Source organism: Papio anubis, chromosome 2 (genome assembly GCF_008728515.1).
Source record: "Papio anubis isolate 15944 chromosome 2, Panubis1.0, whole genome shotgun sequence".
NCBI classification, from domain to species: domain Eukaryota; kingdom Metazoa; phylum Chordata; class Mammalia; order Primates; family Cercopithecidae; genus Papio; species Papio anubis.
The window spans coordinates 135,246,686-135,272,117 of NC_044977.1; the positions used below are offsets into that span (position 1 = coordinate 135,246,686).

At 38.4% G+C, this 25,432-nt stretch overlaps 2 protein-coding genes across 4 annotated transcripts in view; one reads left to right on the forward strand and one right to left on the reverse strand.

Moving 5' to 3' along the window:
- Positions 1 to 5,463: 5,463 nt before the first annotated feature.
- SSR3 (signal sequence receptor subunit 3) lies at positions 5,464 to 20,526 on the forward strand. The gene is made up of 5 exons (XM_003894920.5): positions 5,464 to 5,685; positions 6,865 to 6,991; positions 11,911 to 12,009; positions 16,480 to 16,611; positions 17,660 to 20,526. Exons 1-5 carry the CDS (start codon positions 5,553 to 5,555, stop codon positions 17,724 to 17,726), a joined length of 558 nt encoding a protein of 185 aa, XP_003894969.1. The 5' UTR covers positions 5,464 to 5,552; the 3' UTR covers positions 17,727 to 20,526.
- The window catches only part of KCNAB1 (potassium voltage-gated channel subfamily A member regulatory beta subunit 1), a 416,330-nt gene continuing 409,210 nt past the window's right edge, over positions 18,313 to 25,432 (reverse strand). For all 3 annotated transcript variants that reach the window (XM_003894919.4, XM_003894918.5, XM_003894916.4), the window contains exon 14: positions 18,313 to 23,932. In XM_003894919.4, the coding sequence (XP_003894968.1) occupies positions 23,843 to 23,932 (90 nt within the window). In that variant the 3' untranslated portion in view covers positions 18,313 to 23,842. The remainder of the gene's footprint in view (positions 23,933 to 25,432) is intronic.

Consider the following 25,432-nt stretch of genomic DNA (forward strand, 5'->3'; position numbering starts at 1 on the left):
TCACCATGTTGGCTAGGCTGGTCCCAAACTCCTGACCTCAGGTGCTCCGCCTGCCTCGGCCTCCCAAAGTGCTGGGATTACAGGTGTGAGCCACCGAGCCTGACAAGAGACACTTCTTACATGGTGGCAGCAAGAGAAAAATCAGGAGGAAGCAAAAGTGGAAACCCCTGATAAACTCATCAGATCTTGTGATACTTATTCACTATCATGACAATAGCATTGGAAAGACCAGCCCCCATGATTCGATTACCTCCCCTTGGGTCCCTCTCACAACACATGGGAATTCCGGGTGATACAATTCAAGTTGAGATTTGGGTGGGGACACAGCCAAACCACATCACACGCATTGTTCCTTTTTCCTGGAATTCCTTTCTTTATTTATTTGTGAGTATGGAGATGGATTTTACTAGTCAATTAGTAAACCAAGTGAAATAAATAATGAGATTGAATAAATCTCACCCTGGCATTTGGTCTCATGATTTCATCTAGTAAGTTGTTAGATAACATTGACTGGGGGCTGTGAAACAGAAGAATTTTAAAAGAGTCCCAAAAGATGAGCAACAAATTACAGCTGGCTTCTGTATCACCTAAGCCATTCCAGTTGAAATTCGTGACCTACTTTGTCTTACATTCTGTTGCCATAGTGCCTGGGTTAAATGTGTAACGAAAGAAAACTGATTTCCAGTGTAAATCTTAATTTTTATTGTGCCCTGCAGTGCTGCATGAATGATGCATGTGTGATAAGCCTCACATTAGAAGATTCTTGGGGGAGTTTTGAGATTTAAAGTATTATGGCCTCTATCAGTGGTTATTAAAATAATATATTTTCTGTAGATGTGTGTCATTTTCTTAAAGAAGTTAGTGACTTTATGAATATCCTTAGGCACAAAGGGAACAGGTTTTTCTGACTGCTTCAGAAGCAATCCCCAATTTACGCTGGTCACATAAGTGTTTCCTAAAAAGGAAAACAATATCTATCTTGAAAAGTATAAGCTTCAAGCTCAAAGACAAATGCTTGTTCCCCAAGTGTTTTAATGCCTCATTGAGTTTAAAAATCAATTCCATAGTAAAGTACACTTTTAAAATTCTTGAAACCTTATCTTCATTAAAAAAAAAAAATCGCAGCTGGCAAACATCTCCTGTCAACAGTAGCATATGTGTGTAGGGGAATGGGTGGTTGAGGGAGGAGGTCTAACCAACAATAAGGGCCAACTTCCAGCATTCTCTCCAAAAGAACACAGTTTCTTCTGAAATGATAAGACTTCATATTTTTAAATTACACTTTACATTTTTTAAATATTATTTGCATTTAAGTCTGTTTCCTTAAACCGGGGAATTTATTGGGCAGATTAAACCCCAAATCTGCTGTGTTTGGCCTACACAAAATTTGCTGTTGATTCTAGTTTTCTTTCTGTTTAATCTCTCTATTTCAGTTTGAGTGTTTTTGGAAAGGTCAGCTTTCCAGTTGTATTGACCCTACCACTATCTAATGTCCTATGCCTGGCACAATTCACTCCCTGAAGTTATGTACTTGAACCTTATAGACATTTTGATCTTGTTACCTTTGACTTAAACTTTTTGGGTGGAGTGATACATTATGTTATTTATATTGTTGTTATTATAAATTAACAAATTATGCTGAGTACAGTTATTCATCTAGATGTTCATTTACATGTAGAAGTTGTTTATATTATTTATTTTAATAGATTCCAGATCTGTTTTGCTTTCATTTTTTGAATGAGTATTTTAGCTTTATTGTAGGTAATGGGGGTTTCTTTCAAGTCTAGAGAGAGAAATAAGGAAGCCCGAAGGCCCTTTGAGCATCTCTCTAATTTTCCCTTTTCTAATTTATGGCTGCTGGGGAGTTATGATTTATGCTTTCCACCTCTTCTCAGTTTGCTTCCCTTATTCTGTATATATCTATTAACTGTTTCTTTTTTCTGGGGTTTCATTTTCAAACTCCCCGAGACAGAGAATCAGGTATGGAGAGCCCAGGCCTGCTCACCAAGGTTTGCCTATTATCCTATCTGTCCAAAAATACACTAGGGAGAGCTGTAATGTGACAGGACTATGCCTGATAATTGGTGCATAAGAAACTGCTTTTGGCTGCTTGCTCAATATAGGGCTTTTGTGAGCAGGCATGCAGAATCAGAGAGTCCACTGCATGGAGGAGACCAGAATTCATTTGTGGTTAAGAGCATGCATCCTGGAATCATATTGCTTGGGTTCATAACTTGACTCCACCATTTACTGGCTGTGGAATCTAAATGAGTTATTTCACTAATCTGAGTCTCAGTTTCTTCATCTGACAAATGGGGATAGCAAAAACATATACCTCCTAGGGTTGCTGTAGGGATGACTCAGACAATATGTGTGAAGGACAAAGCACAGAGTTGGACATATAACAAAGACTCAATTCATGTTGGTTATTATAATCAAAATAATCATGATTATTATTTGGATACTTTCACAGGTTTTGGACAGCACTTTTCATGTAGTAGCTTCTCAATAAATATTTGCTGAATGAGTACATGAACTAATGAATTAGTCAAATATCAGTGGCTGAAATATGTAGTCTGGCTGAGTAAATCATTTTACAGGTGATACTTTAAAACATTATACTTAGGGACTAATATAAGTGTTCCATCTCCTTTACAATTATTCCCATCATGAGATTTGCATTTCAAGTAGGCTTTAAAACAGAGGAGTTTTTTCTTTTTTTTTTTTTTCCCTCCCCACAGTAGCCCTGGATGATCCATTTGTTATTCTTTGAAGGTCCTAGTGAAAAGCTAGCAACGGCTTTCTATATTGGCTAGGCAACTTGCAGTGTCTGACACAGAAAAATATGTTAATTTTTAGCATGCTAGATTTTCTTTCACAAAGTCATCAGTAATCTCTTACCATATACCTGACAGCAATAAATATTATTGCTTGGGTTTTTCCTCCAATCTGGAAAGAACAAAGTGATATAATAGAAATGTTAAGCCTGAAATTCATAGATTAGACTCAGACTGGTATGGAATCAAGTGCATTTGATTCCTTTAGAGTTAAGCTGTGTTGAAATGGGCAAAATATACTGTAGATCTTTGCTTGGGTAGAATTTATTACCCACTTCTCTTTCTGTTTCTTAGCACATTGTATACCCTGCTTGTCCAGTGTGCCACAGCTATATATGCCACATACAAGTGATCCTTAGGTCTTGCTGCTTGCTTTTCAAAGGGAACTAGGTAGCTCTGGTGCAAGAAAACACTGCTTCAGTACTCCAAGAGTGCTACCTTCATAACTGTAATTGTTGCCATTACAAAAAATGTTGTATCATAAGTATTATACACTATCATATTTCTCTAATTTACCCCCATGAAAGTAATTTAAAACTCCTATTTTAGATTATCTTCTGTTTATAGTTATCTGTAGCTTTAAAAAATGTATTAATTTTTTTCTACTAGTTCTTTTATTATATCAATTGTAACATTTATATCCACTCAACATTTCAAACTTTTATCTTTCCTATTTTAGTTGTTAAAATATTTTTCTCAGGCATAATTCTTTTTAATCTCATAATTATTGTTTCTTCTTTTCTTCTTTTAAAAGAAAGATGATTGTTGTCTCTTTGGATCTTTTAGTTTTCTGAGTTTTTTTGTTTTTTTGGTTTTTTTTTTGATGGAGTCTTGCTCTGTTGCCAGGCTGGAGTTGGAGTGTAGCGGCGCGATCTTGGCTCACTGCAACCTCCGTCTCCCGGGTTCAAGTGATTCTCCTGCCTCAGCCTCCTGAGTACCTGGGGACTACAGGTGTGCACCACCATGACAGGCTAATTTTCGTATTTTTAGTAGAGACGAGGTTTCACCATGTTGGCCAGGATGGTCTCGATCTCTTGACCTTGTGATCCATCCACCTTGGTCGCCCAAAGTGCTGGAATTACAGGCATGAGCCACTGTGCCCAGCCTCTGATTTTTATCTTTTATCTTCTTTTTATATCCTTTGTTTGTTTATAAATAGGCAGAAGAAAATCTAGTTATAGAGACAGATCCAAAAAGTTTTATTTATGAATTGGTCACAGATGGAGAAGGAAAAAAATAATTAGTGTTGAAACCCACCATTTTAACCAGAGCAAATGGGTTTAAAAGAATGCAACTGAGATAGGAAAAACTGGGGGAGGAGTATGTTGTAAGAGAAAAATAATACTTTCTTTTTCTATCACCACCATGTAATAAAGAGCATTTTTAACATCAAAAAAGACATAAACCCAGATATTTAAAAATGAATACTTTTGATTTTGTGAAAAATTCAATAGATGGTCTGTTTTCTTTTTCATTTTGTGGTGAATTAATGAAAACTTCTGGCATTAAGGAATACTTGCAGTAGATAATGGAAGGATTTATATTTCAGGAAAAATCACTCTGGTACCTGTATAGAGAATAGATTGGAAAATATTGAAGACAAAAGCTCAATTAGGACTAGTAATAGGAAGCTGTGGAGGTAGATTACAATTTGAATACTGTGAGGAAGAAAGGTATCTACAAAACTGTTGATAAGGAGGCTGGAGGTTGAGGAAGTTGTGCCTAATGCACTGGCGTGTTCTCAGTAATGAAAAGCAGCATTTGCTGGGAGTGATGTGGTGGATTTTTTTTTTTTTTTTGAATAAAAGATAATGTGTTGAGTTAAAAATGGAATCCAGCTGTTTTAATAGGCATACTTAAATCTTTCTGAGCTTCAGAGAAGGAGTCCTGCCTAGCCAACCTGTTCTTAGTATTATGTTTTATTTAGCATGGCTTTGGAAGCCACAAAACTCTATACGTTTATTTGAAATAAAATAGTAAGTAACTTGTAAGTGTATCAGACATATATTAAATATTACCTTCATCAGTAAGATCATGAGTTTCTCAAAAACAAGAGTCCCATTTTCTTCCTACAGAGGTGGCCTACTGTTTAGTGAAAAGAGCCCACACCTTGGAGAGCCACACCGCAGATCTACCACCCTCAGGCTCTTCATCTGCAGTGGCGGTAATGAAGCGCACGTCATAAGATTCTTCAAGGTATTTGGTGAAATAAAGGATGTGTAAAGGAGAAGGGATTTTACATGAGTTAGCTATACCTTTCTCCTCTTTCTCCTTCAATGTACTCAGTCCTGGGTACTACAGAGGTCACTAATGGCGTGGGGCCAGAAGAGCTTTTAATTTTGGAATTCTGAAGAACTGAGAACTCATGACTCTGTCATCAGCTCTGAAGTGGAATATAAATAAAGTTTTGTCAATTTTTTTATAAAGCACCCACTAAACTACAAATCCCTTCTCTCTCCTCGAGGTGGACGGGTCACGTGGCTTTCCAGGAATCCGGAAGTCTGGTCCGCTCGCCCAATCACGCCCGGAATCCTTGCTAGCGGCGCCAGGTTGGCCATTCCTGGGGAAGCTTGCTCTCCGCCAAGCCGGGTCCCGCCTCCGCGCGCCGCGCTGACGGGTCGTTAGCGGATACGGCGGCCGCAGGGGCGGAGTCAGGGGCCTTTGCCCGCCTTGGCGGCCGGCTCTACCTTCCAAGTTCTAGCCTCCTGCTCCGCCATGGCTCCCAAAGGCAGCTCCAAACAGCAGTCCGAGGAGGACCTGCTCCTGCAGGATTTCAGCCGCAATCTCTCGGCCAAGTCCTCCGCGCTCTTCTTCGGGAACGCGTTCATCGTGTCAGCCATCCCCATCTGTGAGTGCTGGGAGCGAGGCTGGTTTGGGAGGCCGCGGGCGGGTCGGGCTGGGCGGGGACGTGGCAGGACCCAGCGAGCAGGCCAGGCGCGGGTGCCGGCCGGGGGTCTGCGATCTCTCCAGCTCCCCTGAGCTCGGGGAGGCACAGAGCCTCTTCTTTGGGCACGGCGTTGTCGCCTGGGATTGTCCTGTTAAAGCACTCCGGGAGGTCACTTGTTAAAAGTACGCACGTTCCCGAGCTTCACCCCCGGAGAAGGTGGTTAACTAGTTCTGGGGTGGCGGCCCCGAATCTGTATTTAAACACACTCAAGCATACTGCCTGCTGCTCTTTTCCATACAACTGTTGCTTGCCGTTACGAAATTTTAAACTTACGTTATTACTTATTTTGGATAAATTAATTAGGTGAGAGACCCATGAAGTAACCCACTGAATTAGAAGTGCATCTTTACGTGAGCTACTTTACACCACTGCATAATTTTCCTGGTTTTTGCAGAAAGAGAGAAATTGAAGTGCCAGGGGTTGGGGATCTACCTTGTTTAGACTTTTTAAATAATCCCACTGTACCAATTCTAGAATTCTCACTGGGTTGGGAAAGTGCAGACTTGCACAATGTTGTTTTTAGTAGAGCTCAAGGTTCCAGAACTCTTGTCTTTTGCTGCACTGTTGTTCGGGCATTTAAAACCAAATGTATTTTTCTCTTTTGTCCTTATACAACCCAGCGTGCAATTAACGTGATGTGAAGCCATATTATGTCTCACTCATTTGACAGCACTGCTTGGAGTTCTGATAACAGCCACGTCAGCAAGGAAACTATGGCTTGGGACTGCACGTGGCATTTTGGAATGGCCTGTATTTAGCATGCTAGTACCCTGATGAATGAAATTTGAAGTCTGACTTGTGATTACGTTGAGCCAGAGTTTGTTCTCATTTTAGAAGCAGAAATCTCATCTGAACTAGTAATAGGAAGGTGATGTTTTTCAAATGTTCTGAACTGGAAGGCTTGAGACTATACTGTTAACTGGTTATCTCACTTCTGAAGATCCTCAGATACTGTATTGATTGCATAACCAATAACCTGGTATTTTACCAGGCTTAGCTTTAAATAATTTCGCAGGCTTTTGTTATGGGGTTGTAATGTTTTGTTTCTTTTTGTACTTTGCCCCTTTTATTTTAATTCAGGGTTATACTGGAGAATATGGCATATGGATCTTATTCAGTCTGCTGTTTTGTATAGTGTGATGACCCTAGTAAGCACATATTTGGTAGCCTTTGCATACAAGAATGTGAAATTTGTTCTCAAGCACAAGTAAGTATGTTTTTCAAGTGAAAGTACGTACTACGTGTTGTATTTTTATATGTCTTCTTACAGATCGTTTGTGTGTGTTGGTTTTAATAAGCATTAATTTGAGATATCTATGTATTAATATATATATTTTGGGGGAAAGGAACATTGATGCTAGGAAGAATTATTAACTAACTGAAGTGGAGACGATCATTCTGACATGGCTACAGAAGATTTTGAGGGTGGAATTAGAACACTTAAGCCCAAGCCTTAATAGGAGGTTCATCGGAGAAACAAACCCACCAAGTAAATTAACATTTCAAAAGCTAAATGTAATTCTTTATGGAGAGCATTGTTCTGGGCTCTTACGTATTGTTTTTGGAAGTTAAAGAAATGATCTTTTTGTCATTATTATTATTATTATCATTATTATTATTATTATTTTTGAGACTGCATTTCGCTGTGTCGCCCAGGCTGGAGTGCAGTGGCCGGATCTCAGCTCACTGCAAGCTCCGCCTCCCGGGTTTACGCCATTCTCCTGCCTTAGCCTCCCGAGTAGCTGGGACTACAGCCGCCACCTCGCCCGGCTAGTTTTTGTATTTTTTAGTAGAGACGGGGTTTCACCATGTTAGCCAAGGATGGTCTCGATCTCCTGACCTAGTGATTCCCCCGTCTCAGCCTCCCAAAGTGCTGCATTATTATTTTTTGAGATAAGGTCTAGCTCTGTTGCCCAGGCTGCAGTGCAGTGGCATGATCATGGCTCACTGCAGCCTCAACCTTCCCAGGCTCAAGCGATCCTCCCACCTCAGCCTCCCAAGTAGCTGGGACTACAGGTGCAGGCTACCATGCCCAGCTAATTTTTTTGTCGAGACAGGCCACGTTGACCAGGCTGGTCTTTTTGTTTTATTACTTTTTTTAAAAATTAAACTCTCTGTCATTTTCAATGCTAATTACATTTGTTTTCATACAAGTGTATAAAATGTAAAGGATTAACATATTCTAAGATCACACATGTTGTAAAATACAGCTTTTAGAGAAGAAAACAAGCCTCTCCACTGTAAATTTAAACATTAATTATAAGCAATTAAATATTCTAGTTTCATAGAGGTTAAAATGCAGGAGCATCTAGACTTAGGAAAGATGGTAACATTTATTATTTCTCAGTGTCATGGTCCTCATTGTCTCATTGGAAGTGGTATAAATTATTGTTTAATTGACGCCCTTTGATGTTGCTTTCATGTACACTGTGATACTTGGGTAGGGATAGCAGGATTATTTCCCTCCTTCCTTCATGGGGCCATCTAGGTGCCATATTGCTTTGGAAGTAATTTCTTAAAGGCAATTGGAATTTCACTGAGACTTGAAGTGTGGACATACTTTGTATGTGCATTATCTTTTCATCCATAGTTCTCACTCTAGTTTGGACACTGTTTATACTCATATTGCTGTAACAGCCTCCATCTGGTCTTTTAAAACAAGTTTAGGGCCCACCCTGCCATGCACTATATAAAGCACATTACCCTATGTAATCCTTAGAGCATCCATATGAAGTGCAGGTATTTCCCTTGTTTTATTGAATGAAGAGTATGTATTTCTCCTTATGTGACATCATTTTTATCATGTCATTCTGATAACTCATCATGGCTTTTTTTTTTTTTGAGACAAGAGTCTCACTCTGTTGCCCAGGCTGGAGTGCAGTGGCCCAATCTTGGCTTACTGCAACCTCTGCCTCCTGGGATCAAGCGATCCTCTCACATCAGCCTCCCAAATAGCTGGGACTACAGGCACGCACTACTACCACGCCTGGCTAATTTTTGTATGTTTTGTAGAGATGGAGTTTTACCATGTTGCCCAGGCTTGTCTTGAACTTCTGAGGGCTCAAGTGATCCATCTGCCTCGGTCTCCCAAAGTGCTAGGATTACAGGTGTGAGCTGCCACGTCCAGCCATGGCCTCTTTTTTTAAAAATGTATTAAAGCCAAATTCTAGACCTCTGGAATGCAAGTCATCTGCTTCCTTCCTATGAGTCTGGCCTCATCTTTCAGAATTAGGCTTTAACTCTTCTGCCTCGCACTCACATCATCCTTTGACCATGTCTTGTGCCCTCCCCCATTTAGGATTAACTTACTTCCTTTCCATTCTTACCTGTGTTTTATTTTGAGACCTAGGAATCTTTTCCAGAGAAACCCTTCCTGACTTTGATCATTCCTTTGCTTTGTTGTCCCTGTGTTAGACTCTTTCGGAGAATGAGGAATAGAAACATGTTGAGATGATCTCAGTTAACAGGGATTTATTTTAAGAAATGGCCCAGAATGGCCTCAGCGGCTGAAGTGGCCTTCACAGTTTCCTTCCTATTGTTCTGGACACAAAGGAGCTCAGGTTTCGGGGCAGCCGTTCTGATGGACCAGCAGAGAAATTGGGTTATCTTTGTTATCTTTCTGCTTGGCAGCCCCTCAACCAACTGCCATTCCAGGATTCAGCTCATGTGGGCCTCCACTGTATGGGACTGTTTCTTGTGAGGCGTGGCCATTTGTGCATCGGGAAGCCCTCGCAAGTGGGCATCTTGTATGACCCATTCTTTGTAATACTCTTGGAACTCAGTCCCTTTGAGACTTACATTTTTTACTTGTTCTTCATATCATTTTTCATTCATCTCTTTAGAATCAAAGTCATGTTCTTTTTACCTTCTCATTTCTACTTTAGGCTTCTTGAAGACACCCGCCATATCTTATTTTATACCCCTTAAAACAGTTAATGGTACATTTAGTTCAGTAAAATTTCACTGACTTACTGACTTAATAGACTCAGAGTAGAGATTTTTTTTTTAGTCATAGTTTTCGCTTTATATTAAATATGCTACTGACTTTGAAACTCCTACAGATTTGCAAGATGGTTAAGGTTCAAAGATCCCACAAGATACTGAGTGTGGGTAGATGTTGGCTGTAGAAAGACGATGGCTTCAGAGTTGACAGTCTGGGTTCCAGTGCCAGCTCTGCCACTCTTAAATGTATGGCCGTGGGCATAGTTTTCCCTATGTAGACTTCAGATTCCTCAGCTATAAATTGGGGATGCTAATGGAATCTCAGAGGGTGGTGAGGATTCATTATGAGCATACATGTGACATGTTAAGCATACAGTCTGGCACATAATAAATGTTTATGTGCAGGGTTGAAGAGGTTGGGACTAAGAGAGCCCTTAGAAGTTGTTTTTGTTTTTTAAGGTGGCATAATTTAAACGATGTTTGCAAAGATGTTTTTATTTTAAGAAATCAGGTAGTGTCTTTTTTTATCTTTAATTTTGGAAGTGTTCTGACATACTGATGTGAAAGAGTAAAGGAAAAAAATACAATTGATTTTATGGGTTATCTCAGTTGACTGAGTGCTAGGTCACTAGCGTGACTTCTATTTTGTTTTACAGTATTCAGCACCGAGTGAGGTTTATTTTCTGAGAGCTCTAAGACAGAGGGGAGGGCTTCCTCTTAAGTTGCAGTAAACCTGCAGTGTGGTTGTTATGCCCCTGGTAGGTGAGGATAAAATTCTAGACCTAGAAGAGAAATTGCTTAGTTATCTGGTGTAATGTCTTCATGAGGATTTGTCATGTGGATAATCGGTTGACTGTTCGTCCTAAAGACACATAGTGATAACCAACTGTTTTGAAAATGCAGTAGTTTATTCCTGTGTCCTAACACCTTGATAGTTGGGGTGTGTGTGTATATTTTTATGTTAAGCTAAGAAAGGTTTCTGCAGTAAACTGTCCATTTCTTTTCCGTTGGTCTTTTGTAGGAAAAAAAAAAAAAAAAAAGTAGTCTGATGTCAAGTTCAGGAAACACATTTTTTTTTTTTAAATTTTTCTTATTTTTCCTGTTCTCATCATCTGTTCTCATGAAGAAACATATTTAGTGCCTGGTCTGCTAAAGAGGTTCAGAGAGAAGAATCTGCCTTTGGAGCTGAGTGTCTCAGAAATGCAAGAAGCATATGAAAAGATAGTTTTTACATAATGAATCAAAGGAATTTGGATCTTTGGAGTAAAAAGTTCATTTTAGTGTCCTAAAGTGTCTCGTAAAAAGACAGCTGTCTGCCCCCTTAGCAGCCTTTTTCTTTAGGTTTCAGAATTGATTTCCTCTTATTGTGTGATTTTTTTTGTTTGTTTTTTTAAAGAACTATATTTTCCTCTTTCCAGTTACCAATTTGTGTGGGGTAACGAGGTTTAAAAAGTAACTTTGTAAACCTTTTAAAAAATACATTATTAGAAACTGACTAAATGTTTTCTTTTTATTAATAACAATGTCAATTCTAACTCAGTTCTTGAGTGAGAGAGCTAAACATGGAGACACAGGTAAAATCAGTTGTAATTTGTGCTTCACTTGTATCCCAGACACCCTTGTAGTTGAAGAAGGGTTGAAAACTCCTGCCTTGAGTGACCTGGGGCTTTCTGTCCATCACACCTAGCTTAAATCGTCCTTTGGAGTAAAGTTAGAATAATTACTTTAAGATATTACAGCTGTTATTTCCTCTTTGTTTAAGCCTAGTTTTCATTCCTGTTATGTACTTGGAATTGAAATAATACATCATATACTAATGCCTTATGAAATTTATTTGTTGAACAGTTAGATGACAGATTAAAACAAAATGTAATTAAAATGATTCTTAACTAAATTGTGTTAATAGCATTTGACTTTATTAACCACATTAATTCCTAAACTTTGGAAAATTCTTCGTTTTAAGCAGAAATCAAAACATGTCACTCATAAATTAACCACATCTTGGACATTTCTTGAACTTTTGGCTAGTGCAGTGTAATAAACTTGGACTTTCTGCTCAGCTTCTTTTCTTGAAATGTGAAATATCATTCTGTTGCCAATACGAAATAGGAGTACAGAGTGTTTCTGAGAGAGTGTGATGTTCACCTCTGTAGCATATGGAAACTTTTTCTTTTTTTCTTCCAGAGTAGCACAGAAGAGGGAGGATGCTGTTTCCAAAGAAGTGACTCGAAAACTTTCTGAAGCTGATAATAGAAAGATGTCTCGGAAGGAGAAAGATGAAAGGTTTGACTCCTATTTAAAGTATGGTCATCATAAAAGGGGATACTTTTTGAATAAAATTTTTTTTTATTTTTGCTTAAAGAATGTGGATTTTGGAATTGTCTGAGGTAAATTTTGGAATTGTAGTAGTAGTAGTAATGGAAATAGTAATAGCTGATGTTTAGAGTTTTTATTACAACCGGATACTTTTATCTGTGCTATACAATAGTTGATTTATTTCAGTAAAGAGCCCTGTGAAGTAGGTACTATTTTTATCTCCTTTTTATACCTGAGGCAACAAAGGTACAGAAAGCTTGGGTAACTTGCCCAAGGTCCTGAATTAGTACATGGTAGACCCATGATAAGAACACAGGCAGTCTGACTTGAGAGCTTGTACTTGTAACTGTCTGCTGGAATTGAGGAGGCAACAGAGCTTTGTACAGAGCAGGCTTTGCCTGTTAATAGGTGTGCAACCTTGAACATATCGCCTAACCCCTCTGGGTCTGAAGGGTGTATGTGTTAACATGTCTATGTGGTGGTATTTCTGTTCCTGAGCTTCCCGAGGGATATCCAGTAATTAGTTATCTGTATTGGTTGGGAAAAAGAAAATAACTGGACTTTTCTCCTTTTGCCCAATTCTATGCCACGTTTGTTAGCCCCTAGTCCCGATTTTTTCTGCCAGCTGCTCTTAGAAGGCTTATTGAGCAATCTTAACATCTGAGTAGCAGAAGTCCCTGAGTCAACTTGTGCTGAAGAATTGCCACTTAGTTTAATTGTTGTGAGTCCGCTGTTCTCATGGATCTTTAGCTTTAGTATCAAGAAGGGGCTTTGTTGGAACATATTTTTTACCTCACTTTGCTCCAGAAAGACTTTGTGTGAACTTGCAGTGTTAGTGTATATAATATATTTTCTGCATTTAATACGGTTTTCTTAAAGTGCATATAAAACAAGTAACACAACTTTAAAGAACAGAAACCATTTAAAAGGAAGAAAAGGTGGATGAGCAAGTACCTTAGAGTTAGTTACAGCAACTGAGCACTGAACTTAGTTGTGGGTTTCCAAGTGTCAGGGGAAGCATCTGAGGTCACATAGCTTTCATTGTCTGACGAGAAGCAGCATGCAAGTCCTTCTGAAAAGAAACTTTCCTGGCACTGGATCTTGGAAAGACTTTCTCAAGTGGATCCTTATTTAAGGGACACTGAGTAACTTAATGAACAATGTCTTCTACTAGTGGTTTTGGAAAGGTACCAAAACATTATTAAAATGATTATGTCTTATGGCTCCTTTATAAAACTGAAGGCACAGTATTACGACAATGGAGGCCTTTCTGCATGGAGCAGCTTTAATGAGGTCGGGCTGCATAGTGTTCCAGTTGCATATTTTTTGCATAGGGTTCAAGGTTAGGGAATCTAGATCACTGTTTTAGAAAAAACCTTTTGTTGAATTTTTCATTACAATGGTGTTTCTTAAACTAGGGTATGCATAGTTACCTAAATTTCAAAACATTTGTTACAGGTTTTAAAGGTTTTCGGTGATTAATTATGTCAGGGATAGTAAATGGGTTTCCTCTGCCGACTGCAGTCTTGGACAGATTTGGTCTGGCACTTGTTCTTGAGCCTGGGTCATGTCTCGGAATCTTTTTCAGTTTAGTGTTCAGGTAGTGACTACTAGTGAATCAGTTGAAATTGGGAATGAAACCTTTGCCATTTGCCGGATTAGGTATTTCAAAGTGGGGTGAGGTGGAGGTTTCATGGATATATATAAGTGCAGAGTATCAGAACATTATACAATTTCTCTTTTCATCGGTAGAAATTTGGCTGTAAAAGCCATACTGGATACAGTTTGTACTGTATTGATTGCCCTTGATAACTGGGACCAGAGCCTCTCATTAAGATCTAGTTTGTTTCCCTCTGAAAGAATTCCAGGAGATTTGATGTAAGGAGAAGGCTTATCAGCATTTCTTTGCTTAGATGTGTATTTCTCAAAGCTCTGTCTACATTCATTTGGAATATATACTCCATGCCGCTTAAAAGTACTTCAAAATATTCATTTATCCAAGGATGGAAATAGGCAGAGGAGAACGTGAGATTCATTAACATTCATTCCAGAGTGCGAGTGTGGTTTCTTCTTGATTTATGGGTGATCTGTCATTTCACATTATTTGATTGTAACTGTTGCTTGGTCTCAGCTTTTCTCTTGTAGAAAGCTCTTCCTGAAAACATCCTTAAGATATTGGGAAGTGCTCTCCCAAACCAGGTTCCCTACTAGGAAGAAAATGTCTTCTACTAGGCAGAACCGTTGGCAATGAGGGCATTTGGGGGTCCTAAATTTAAAACAGAAACAAAAAAAAAAGGATATGAGTGGACTCAGAAAAAGTTCTAAAGGCTGTCAGGCTTCATACACTGATGTAACTAACATGTGGTCATATTGGGATCTAGGGAAATCTAAAGGATTGGGCCACTTCTTTCATTAAAACTTTTTTGAAAATGGTTCTTGTATTAGTCCATTTTCACAGTGCTATAAAGATACTACCTGAGACTGGGTAATTTGTAAATAAAAGAGGTTTAATTGACTCACAGTTCTGCGTGGCTGGGGACGCCTCAAAAAACTTACAATCATGGTAGAAGGTAAAGGAGAAGCAAGTGCCTTCTACACAAGGTGGCAGGAGAGCGAGTGAGCACAGGGGAAACTGCCATTTTTAAACCATCAGATCTTGTGACAACTCCCTCACTGTCATGAGAATGGCATGGGGGAAACCACACCCATGAACCAGTCACCTCCCACCAGGTCCCTCCCTCAACATGTGGGGATTACAGTTCAAGATGAGATTTGGGTGGGGACACAGAGCGAAATCATATCACTCTTATTTAGGGCTTGACAGAAAAGAAGTTAGGGAGAAGCACTGTGATGCAAGTGAGATAATTTTATCATCTAGAGTAAAGTCAGGCTGATAACCTACTTAAGCAACCTGCCTTCACTGGATCTCATGCCAGAGTCTTAAAAATGGAGGCAGTTGTCCTGAGTGTTCATTCTAGTGTTAAACCATGTTGAGACTATGCATCTTACTAGGCTGGTCTCACTGATCAGTGTTAGAATGATGTTTCCTGGAACTCCAACTCATGATTTTTAACAACTTACATTTAAACTTCTATGAAATTACAAGGTGTTTTATAGTTGATGACTGCACTTAATGTAATGTCCTTCCCTTCCTCCAAACTTACAATAAATGGAAGAGTTATTAAGTTGATGGTGTCTGTAATATGGCATGTGTTAGAGACTACAGATTTCTTATGATGAGCCTAAGATGTTAATTATTAGCCTTCATTTAGCTCCTTTACAGCCAAACCTGTTGTCTTTGGATTAGTATACATGGTGAATAAAATGTGTCAGTTACCAGTGACTTAAAGTGTTGTCCTTAGGGTTGATGGGATGTGTCATCTGACTCCAGAGTAGGTTTATCTTTTGAGGAGACAAAGTGTCTACAATAGTGGCCTTCAACCTTTTTGATAATGACCTACAGTAAAAAATATGTATTTTGCCTTTTGACCAAATAAACTCACATGTGGACACATGCACATGTTTCATAAAACAATAATTATCCTGCTCTGTGTGATGTGCTGCTGCTGTTTGTCTATTCTTTCCTGTTTCATTTTTTTAAAATGCTGGTCTCAGCCCACTCAATTAATTTCTGTGGGCATTCGATCCACTCGATTGAGTTCACATCCCACTAATGGGTCACAACCTACCCTTTTAAAAACTGCTTTACAAAGTTAATTAACCAACAAGAATAAAGGCTCCCTTATTCACAGGCATCCTATAACTTCCTTTTGCCTGTTTGAAGGCATAAAAGAAAACATGGATGAAATACTAGTAAATTAGTAAGATAAACTATCAGATCAAGTAAAATAGAATAAAAAGTAAAAGAATTTTACAAACATTAAAAAGTCCTCCTAATGATTAAGTGCCTTTTTTGTTTGAATTAATGAAGATGGCTAACAATAGCCTGCTTCTGTGAGACCACAGGTAGTTTTTGTCATTGGGATTGTCTTCTGTAGGTGTGATATTGAAGTCTGATATTCGTAGGCTGTAGAAAGCCTCAAGCCCAAGGCATAGCCAAGGAACCTCCACAGGCTGCCAATCATGGAGTCTGAGTTTTAGGTAAGGGCCAAGAGAAAGACATTTGACTTAGCTGCTGATGAAAACATGCTAGTTGCCATTAATGAGTCCCTTCTTCCATAATCCTAGTTGCCTGGGAAAATTGGTAACATAACCAGTATGATGTTTTCTTCACTATCATAGAGGGAAATATTTTTTTTTTCAGTGTAAGAAAGGGGAGAATTCTGACTAAATTTAATATTACATTCTTATCCTAGAACACTCAAGGAAAAACTTGTTTTATGATGAACTAGAGCCATATGCTACTTAAAGTTTTTTTTTTTTTTTTTTTTTTTAATCGTATTTATAAGCTTGTTTGACTTGGTTCTGTGTCTCTAGAATCTTGTGGAAGAAGAATGAAGTTGCTGATTATGAAGCTACAACATTTTCCATCTTCTATAACAACACTCTGTTCCTGGTCGTGGTCATTGTTGCTTCCTTCTTCATATTGAAGAACTTCAACCCTACAGTGTATCCTTTTCAAGGTTGATTATCTTTTTTAGAAGTCTAGAAACAGTAGTTGGTTTTGGTTCTGACTTGTCTAGATATTTTAAGTGGAAAGAAAAGCTGCTCTGGGAGTCAGTCCATTAAATAGTGCCGACTTTAGGTAACTTTCTGGACATTTAAAATAACAGCTATTGGTTTAAGATTCTTTTAAGTTTATGAATTATGACTTTATGATAAAGTATTACAAAGCAGTCTATGGGAATCTGTGTCCTTGCCTACTTAAAAAAAAAGCTCCAAAGAGCCAAAGCAAACTTGTCATTTTTGATAGCTTCTGAAATAATAAGCCCCTGTATCTGCTGTTATTTTTGGGCTCAGGGGGTTGGGTGGATGGCCAATGCAGTTAAATAGGTTAATTCCAGTGTATCATAATAGTGTTTCAAGATGCTGTTAAATTGAGCTTTTGGGCAAGAATCAGTCTTCTCTTATTAATTTATTAAAGTTGTTATCCAGGAATGTGCAGCCAAGATTTTAACAATTGGTGATTATGATGTAATAAAATACCAGATACCCTCCAACGTGTACCTTTTGGGAATGCTGGAGTGGTTTGCTGAAAATTGTACAGTTGTGAGGCTGGGAGTAGCTTTGAACTTTTAGAACCTCCTTGCTGTTGCAAGCCAACTGCAGCAAAACACTGATTCGCAGGGAAGACTTATTTTTCCATTGCTCTTAGGGGGGAAAGGGAAAACAAATCTCTTTTCTCCCCATGTTCTTTGATCAGCTCTTTTCATGAAGGTTAAATGGAATTCAGATTATTCTTTGCGATCGTGTGTTCTAGGTTTCTGTCTTAAGTGTTTTTTAAAAATTGGAACACATTTCCTGTGAATGTTTTCCATTTCTTTTTGGTCTTCTGTCTGTCTTGCAAATTGTGTTTGCAGACAATGGGGCTGCACATCATTATGATTACACCAAGTGTCAGGAAGGAAGCAGTACGTTCCAAAGAGATGGGCTCTTTATTTTGTCGAAAAACTAATTTGGAGTTACTCATTTTTCCATAACATTAAATTTCTTACAGGAACTACATCTTGTCCATAAGTGCTTCATCAGGACTCATCGCCCTCCTGTCTACTGGCTCCAAATAGACCATGTCAGCTTCACCCCCTGGCTTTGTGTCTATGGGTGGCCTGTGGTATATGGAAAAGTCGCAGGGTGGTCAGGGTGGGAGACACACAAGATGTTTTCATAGTCTAGAGCCTTTAAAAAACCCAGCAGAATGTAACTCAGTATTTGTTTATTGGCTGTTTTTGACAGATTGTTGAAATTAAATGAATTGAAAGGGAAACTCAGAGTACCAGGACGTTTATTAAAAGGAAAAAAATGTCTTGCAATGTGCTATAATCACAAGAGGAGAAAATAACTTGTTTCCTTGATCTGTCAGAGGTCACAGTAACCTGGGCCGAGCTGTTATTATTTATTATATAACAGTAGTAGGAAGTTAATAACTGGTTCTCTGTGTTCCAAGCACAATATTGCAGCTTCTTTTGAACCATAAATATCCGAATGAATCCTCTTCCCAGGGGATTGAACAGAAGCTTAATGTTTAAAAGTGTTTGAATTTGTGATCTGAAATAACGCAAAATTAAAAACATGATTTCTCCAGTTTTCCAACTTGAGGAAGAGAAACTTGTGGAAAAGTTCTGCTGGTTTTTTTTTTGTTTTTTTTTTTTTAAAGAAGAAGGGCAGCCAAGGTAGTAACCTAAAAATAGTGCCCAGGCATATGAGAGTTGTCCTATGAGGTTAAAGAACACACTGTTCCGCTGTATGGCTTTGGCCCTGAGTGGCCAGGGAGGTCAGCTTGACCCTGCCATGTTGGTTTGACTTACTAAGACATAGGAATCATTGTTTTCCTTGACCAGGGTCTCACACCCTGGAGGAATGTTAAGTAAGAGAGAGAACCTCTTTCCTGAATATTGACATGTAAAAGACCAAAGTAATTTTTCTGAACTTCTGCAATTCTGAGAACTTTCCAAGGAATTTACAGTGATTTTAGTGCTTGTCAGCATTTTTCCATGAGGACTTTCATACATTTGACTCTTTAGTTCACAGATTCCCATTGATTGTGAGTAAAATATTTCTCTCTTTAGCCCTTGGGGATCCAGCTGAGAGGAATCTCTTGCATTTTTTTACCAGTGTATGTACAGATATTTCTTGTGTGTGCCATGACTTGAAAAAGTTTGGGAAGCTCTTTAGCAATATCAGCTAAAAGGCTATGAAATCACAGGTGACAGCAGTTGTCATTCAGTAATTTCCTACAAGCAGCACCCCAAAGGAAATACAGTCCTAATCTTTAGTATCCACTTCTAAATTTAATGTGAATTTCATACGTGTTATTAGTTGTTTTCTTTATAATTTTATAAAAATTATCCATCAGGAGTTTAACTTCCACTTCCCATGCTATTGGATGTGTTGGGCTCCATCCAACAACTTGGAAGAAAAATGGGCAGGAATACATTTGCATAATGACCCAGATCATTTTCTGCAACTGAGAATTATATTTCATCATTGCTTCCAGAAGTCTGCAATTCTTTACTTTTCCTTGGTGGATTATTATCTAGCTGCCATCACTGGATAATGTGGAGTGACTAAAGTCACATTCACTGCAAGGTACAGTTAGGGTAACACTTAGGAGGTTTATTATTTTTAAAAAACTTTTCTTGAACTCCTGGCCAACATGGTGAAACCCTATCTCTACGAAAAATACAAAAATCAGTGTATTTTTTGTACGCTAATTTTTGTACACACCAGATGTGGTGGCAGGCGCCTGTAATCTCAGCTACTCAGAAGGCTGAGGCAGGAGAAGCTTTAACCTGGGAGGTGGAGGTTGCAGAGAGTCGAGACCCTGGCACTGCACTCCAGCCTGGGTGACAAGGGTGAGACTCCATCTCAAAAAAGAAGCAAAAAAAACCCAAAAACTTTTCTTTACTGTTGATTAAAAAAAAAAAAAAAAAAAGAGCCAGACCATAGTTTGACTGGTGGCATGGAATTTGTGTATCAAATAAATGCATTTCCTTATTTGACAAACCATCAGTGTCTACTATTTGTTACCAGAGTTGGGCCACTATCTTTTAAAATTGCTGGTGAAAACTTGCCACTAGATGGCAGTGCCTGTATAGATGGGGAAAAAATCACCACCATTCTTGGTACAATACAGTGTAGCTTAGATGAGGTGGTGAAATAGAGGTATCAGCCTAATATTCCTAATATAGTTTCTCTTGAATTAATAAACTGAAGATTTGTAGGAAAATAAGTGAGCAAAATTTGTTTCCTGTTGTGAATTTTTCCTACAGCACTCTTTTTAATCTTGATGTTTTCCAACTTTCTGTACTAATAGATACATTTCTGTGCATAAGATTATGAGGCATATACTCACAGTTCAGTAGTTTTTGTTAAGGATTTACTGTGTGAGTACTTCATTGTCAGGAATTGCAGAACCTTTTCCCCACTGCTCTCATCGTCTAAAAGTTCTGTGTGGCACACAGAGATGCGACCCATTCAGTCAGACTTAGATAGTGAAACCATACTGTAGAATTTTTGTCGTAAAAAGACCACATACCCAGCACCCGTGAAATAAAAGATTCATCTGTAACTGGGATTCAAACTGATTAAATTCCTTTGCTCATACTCATAAATAGCACTAAAATGTTACAACATTTTCATGTACCTATTTTTAGTTCCTCCATTTTAACTTACTAAAAATCTTGGATTGATATTCTTAACCAATAAAAGTTTACTGGTAGTCTTATTTGGCATATTATTGAAACTTGGAAAGGATAATTTGAAACAAGGTTTGAAGTTCACTGAAATACAGAGATTGAATTTATACTCAATTCTTGTGAAAAGTCTTGCTTAATAAGTATGATTAAACAACTTTGCTTTTTGAAATTTGTCTTTTCCCTACACTTCTTTATAAGAATCCTATGATGAAGTACATAATCTTTATTATATTACATTAACATTTTTCTTTTCAAATTGCTTTATTTTTAATTTTACTTTAAGTTCTGGGATACATGTGCTGATCATGCAGGTTTGTCACATAGGTATACATGTAACCATTATTTTAATATCTCACACATAAATGCACATCTTTGTAGTTACCGATCAGATATATGTGAGGCAATGAAAGGCATTGAGCGGTTACAATAAAGGGCAGACATCAGGCCTCTGCCAGTATGTACCTGCTGTGCCTTTCTGCCTCCCCTCTTCCTTTGTTTTCAGTGTGCATGCCAGTCACTGCTGCTTGTGGAGACAGGATGGAAGGATACATGTATGTGTCATTTATGGAGAAAACCAATTTATAGATGTATCTATTAGAGCTCTAAGGGATTCTCTTTCACTTCCTTGGGACTCCCAAGCAGAGGAATTAATAGAAGACTAGGAGGGTCTTGGTTTAAATTTTCAGGAAGATAGAGACTAACTTCTCGTTGGCCTTTATGAATTTTCAGTATATCTCTTCGCTGACTTTTCCCTGTTTGATTTCTGAGTTTGGATTAATACTTAAGTTTTTTAACTTCAACATTCTCACAATTTCTGCATAAAACTTTAAAGCCTTTTACAAGAAAAAAAAAAAAAAATCTACCTAAAGGAGCCCTGACATAGAACACAAAATACTTGGGTTCCAGGCCTGGTTCTGCCATCAGCTAGCAGTGTGTGAGTTTGGGCAAGTTTTTTTCATCTATCCAGGCCTGCTTTGCTCATTTGTGAGAGGGATGGCTTTGCAGATAGCTAAGGTTCCTTCAAGCTCTGACATCTGCCTAATGACTTGGGCAGTCTCTTCATGAAGATGAAGTGACAGTTCTTAAAGTGGGAAGCCAGACACAGGGTTTCTAGTTTGCCTGAGATTTCCATATAGGGATGGCTGCTACCCAAGTTACCTTTTGGAATGATATATTCTCTGCCAGGGAATTCTTTTCGGAAGAGAAAAGAAAATTAGAGCGCGTGGAAATTTTCCTAAGGACGTAACTGAAATACATTATCTAGTATATTTACCATGACAGATTCGCATATAAAAAACTGGCTGTTCCCACAGCTAAGCCATAATATTTGTATTTGGTTTTGATTTGCAAGTTTTTAAAAGTGAATTCATGAAGCCTTAACCTTAGTGCAGAGTGTTCTAAAACTCAGTGAGAAATGATATCTTCAGTAGTTAATCTCCATTGATAGAAAATGTTTGGATTGCAATTTAAATCTCAGACTTTTGATCACTGCTATTTCTGTTGAGTATTCAGTGCAGCTTAGCTGCCAATATAATTTTTATTTAGATGATTATTGCCTATTTTATGGCCACATATATTTTATATGTGTATATTTTACATATATGGGAAATATACATAAGCCTTAAAATGAAAGATCAGATAAAATCTATTGTGAGATTTAATGCACAAAAGGCTTTTATTACTCTAAGCAAATAAATCACATTTCCCATTAGACGGCACCTCAGCTCCTCTATACGTACAGCAGTTCACTGGATTGAATACACAATGAACAACTGAAAAAATGATCAATTTCCATCATTCTGATATTCGGGCAAAAAATTCAAACTTTGTTAGAATACAGGTACTAGTAATCAAAAAGAAAATTTCTTGATATCTCCCACTAGCATTTTCAGATTTAGAATTTAACCATGAAATACACATTTAGAAATAATGACAGAAAATAACATTTTAAAATGATACTACAATTCTTCTGTAAACCTCAAGTGATTTCTGTATGGGGAAGTTGCTGACCAGAAAATTAAATTAGAATTTTGTACATCCTCAGATATCCAAATAAAGTTAAAGGGCCACCTCCACACCACCCCCTTCAAAAACAAAAAACATATTTTCTCTCTTTTTACAGATATTAATGAGGGTAAGTAGCCAATAGTGGCAGGGCTAGATATACCTCAGATTTCGAGTGCAACAAGGGTAAGCCCCATTAATCCATGCAAAGAACTTTCATGCATATAGTTTAGTGCATATAATATTATATAACCAGAAGTTCTTTAACATTTTGCTTTTCACTAGGCAAGTTAATTTACCCAGCATATTCTGAATAGTGACATAGCATTTTTTCACAAAGCCAGTGGTTGACTTTCATGTTAACAACGCTTCAAAAATACCAAACATTATGTTGAAAATCCCAGCGCTAATTAAACAATGAACATTTGCCTTTCTGGGTATTTTACAGGTTTACTTAAAAAACTGAGCATGTATTATGTTTATTTTTAAAGCTCAAATATTTAAACTTGCAGAAATTGTGCCTCCAAGCAGTTGACAGTATAAAGCAGGTTTTAATAAAATGTAGTAACAAATGAACACCTAATTGCAGATACATTGCATTTTCTTCAAAGCTAAGTTTCCGTAGCAGTGTAGCCCTCTCTTTTATAAATCAGCTGCAATGTCACTAAAGATTGGGGTATTCATCCTTTTACCGTCACTACTTGTAAGTGGATATAACATTAGAATCCTAATAGACATTCTGGATAAGTTGTACAAGGCCATTCTTGGGGCCAAGCAACAGTAAATATTTGAAAGGTAATAAAGCCAAAATACCCAGAAATTGTAGTTTTGTTGAACAACAAATGGAACAAAACGTGTTAATATGAATGTGAAAATAGAAAAAAAAATATATAAAATTCTTTCTGCTTATTCTTCCAAGCAAGACTTTTGAGTGAAGATACTGGTTTTTTTTGGGTTTTTTTTTTTTTGTTTTTTTTGTTTTGTTTTTGCAGTGAGATATATTTTTAATAACTATTTACTTAACAAGAATCTATTTCCTAAGAAAAATCTCTGAATTCCTTTCCTTCACTGAATTTAGTCTGTCTACTCTGTTTCTTATGCAACTCACATTGCATCTGTGGATTTTGTTCTTTTGAAAAAATATATCTGTACAGCCTTCTTTGAGTTACCAAATGCCTGAAGGTAATACATCACCCCCCGGCCCCCATATTCTTCCCATTGCATAAGCATGAGGTGTATACAGCAATGCAAGAATAGGTGACTCCAGTCCAAGATAAGAAAATAGAATGGATTTTCTTGGTTGTGAGTTTTCAGATGTGCACAGTGGTAGCGACAGCAGACACCTCAGAGAATCCAGGGAGGGACACTAGAGGTTGAGCAGCAAGCTGCTAAGTGATTGAAAAGACTGGTTAGTAACACCTTTCTGTACTGGGCACAGGCCGCTATTTTAACCATGCAGCTTCTGTGGTTCATGCATTGCCTTATGATCTATAGTCCTTCTTGCTGTAGGGCTTGTTGCGCAATATGTTATCAATCTCATTTACCACATGTGATGTCATCTTTGGGAGAACCTGAGAGCAGGAGGAGAAGTACAAAGGATATTGTTAGCAGTGTTGATCATTCGTTTTTTTGTGCTCTATATTTAGCAAATTAATCTAGAATCGTGTATCTTCACAAACCACAGCTGAAATATAACCACCCCCCCATCACATTGTAACCTCCTTGAGGTCAGGGGCCTTGTTGATTGCATAAATGAAGGCATAAAGGCATAAGTGAAGGCTCATAGAAATATAGAGCAGCTCTATCCGGTGGAAATATAATGCAAGCCACATTTGTAATTTTTAATTTTCTATTGGATACCTTAAAAAGAACAGTGAAATAAATACACATTTTTACTCCATTATGTCCAAAACATTATTCCAACATGTAATCAATATAGAAAAGATACTTGACAGTTGTTTTTGGTACTAAGTCACATCTTGTGAACATGTTACACTTAAAGCACATCTCTGTTTGGACTCGCCATCTTTCACGCACACAGTAGCCACATGTGGCTAGAACTATGGTAGTGCATAGCACAGGTCTAGAGACGAAGAACAGATTTATTCTGACTGGTGGTCTGAACCCTGGTGAAAGATGGCTGGGGTTTAACAGGCATCCCAGGCAGATGGAATAGCGTGGAAAAATGAACTGGAGTGATAATGTACGGTGATTAGTTGTGGGGATGGTAAAACAGGATATGGATGGTAAGAACGGGATAAGAGTGTGGAAGGCCTTAAATGCCATTTTATGGAATCCCCACTTTAGGCAGTGGGGAACCCGTCAGGACTTCTGATCTAGGAGTAACCCCATCAGACACCTGGAGGTGGTTTGAAGGGTGAGTTGGAGGAGGTTGAAAGGGGACACAGATGTTAGGTATGTATTACAATCCAAGCCGGGCAATAGGGCCTTAACTAGGGCAGTGGAGCAGAAAAGAAAAGTAGACCTGAGAGACATTTTGGGTGATGATGGTGGTTTCAAGACTGAGTAACTAGAAGAATACTGATGTTGATTATTGAGATTAGAAACCAAAGGGAAGTAGTTTGGGGAATGAGAAGCTGGGAGGGAGTAGGATGTGTTGAGTGTAAGGTGCCTGTGGAATATCCACCTAGGAGTGACTGAGCAGCTGCACGTGCAGCTGTGGAGCTTCGTAGTTGCCGGAGGGCTGGAGTTGAGGGTTTGTGAGTCATTTGCACTGATATGCTGATTGAAGCCCGGGGAAAGGATGAGCTCATTCAAGGCTAGCATTTATTGTGAGAAGTGGGCCAAGGGTACACATTACACCATAAGACAAGGGACAAAGGCAGACTTTCTCACTGGAAAAGTCTGACCCTGTGTGGAGACCGTGGTGAAATACAATTCTGACGACCAGTTCTGAGGTTTCAACCTCATTCTCCCTTTGCTGCAATCCTGCTGGCCAAGGTGACCTTGTCTCCACTCAAGTGCTATCCTCAGAAGCCTTAGGGTTTGGCAAAATAGTAGAGCTGCCAGCCTGGGAAACTTCATTCTGGTTAATGTTTTACTGTGAAGCT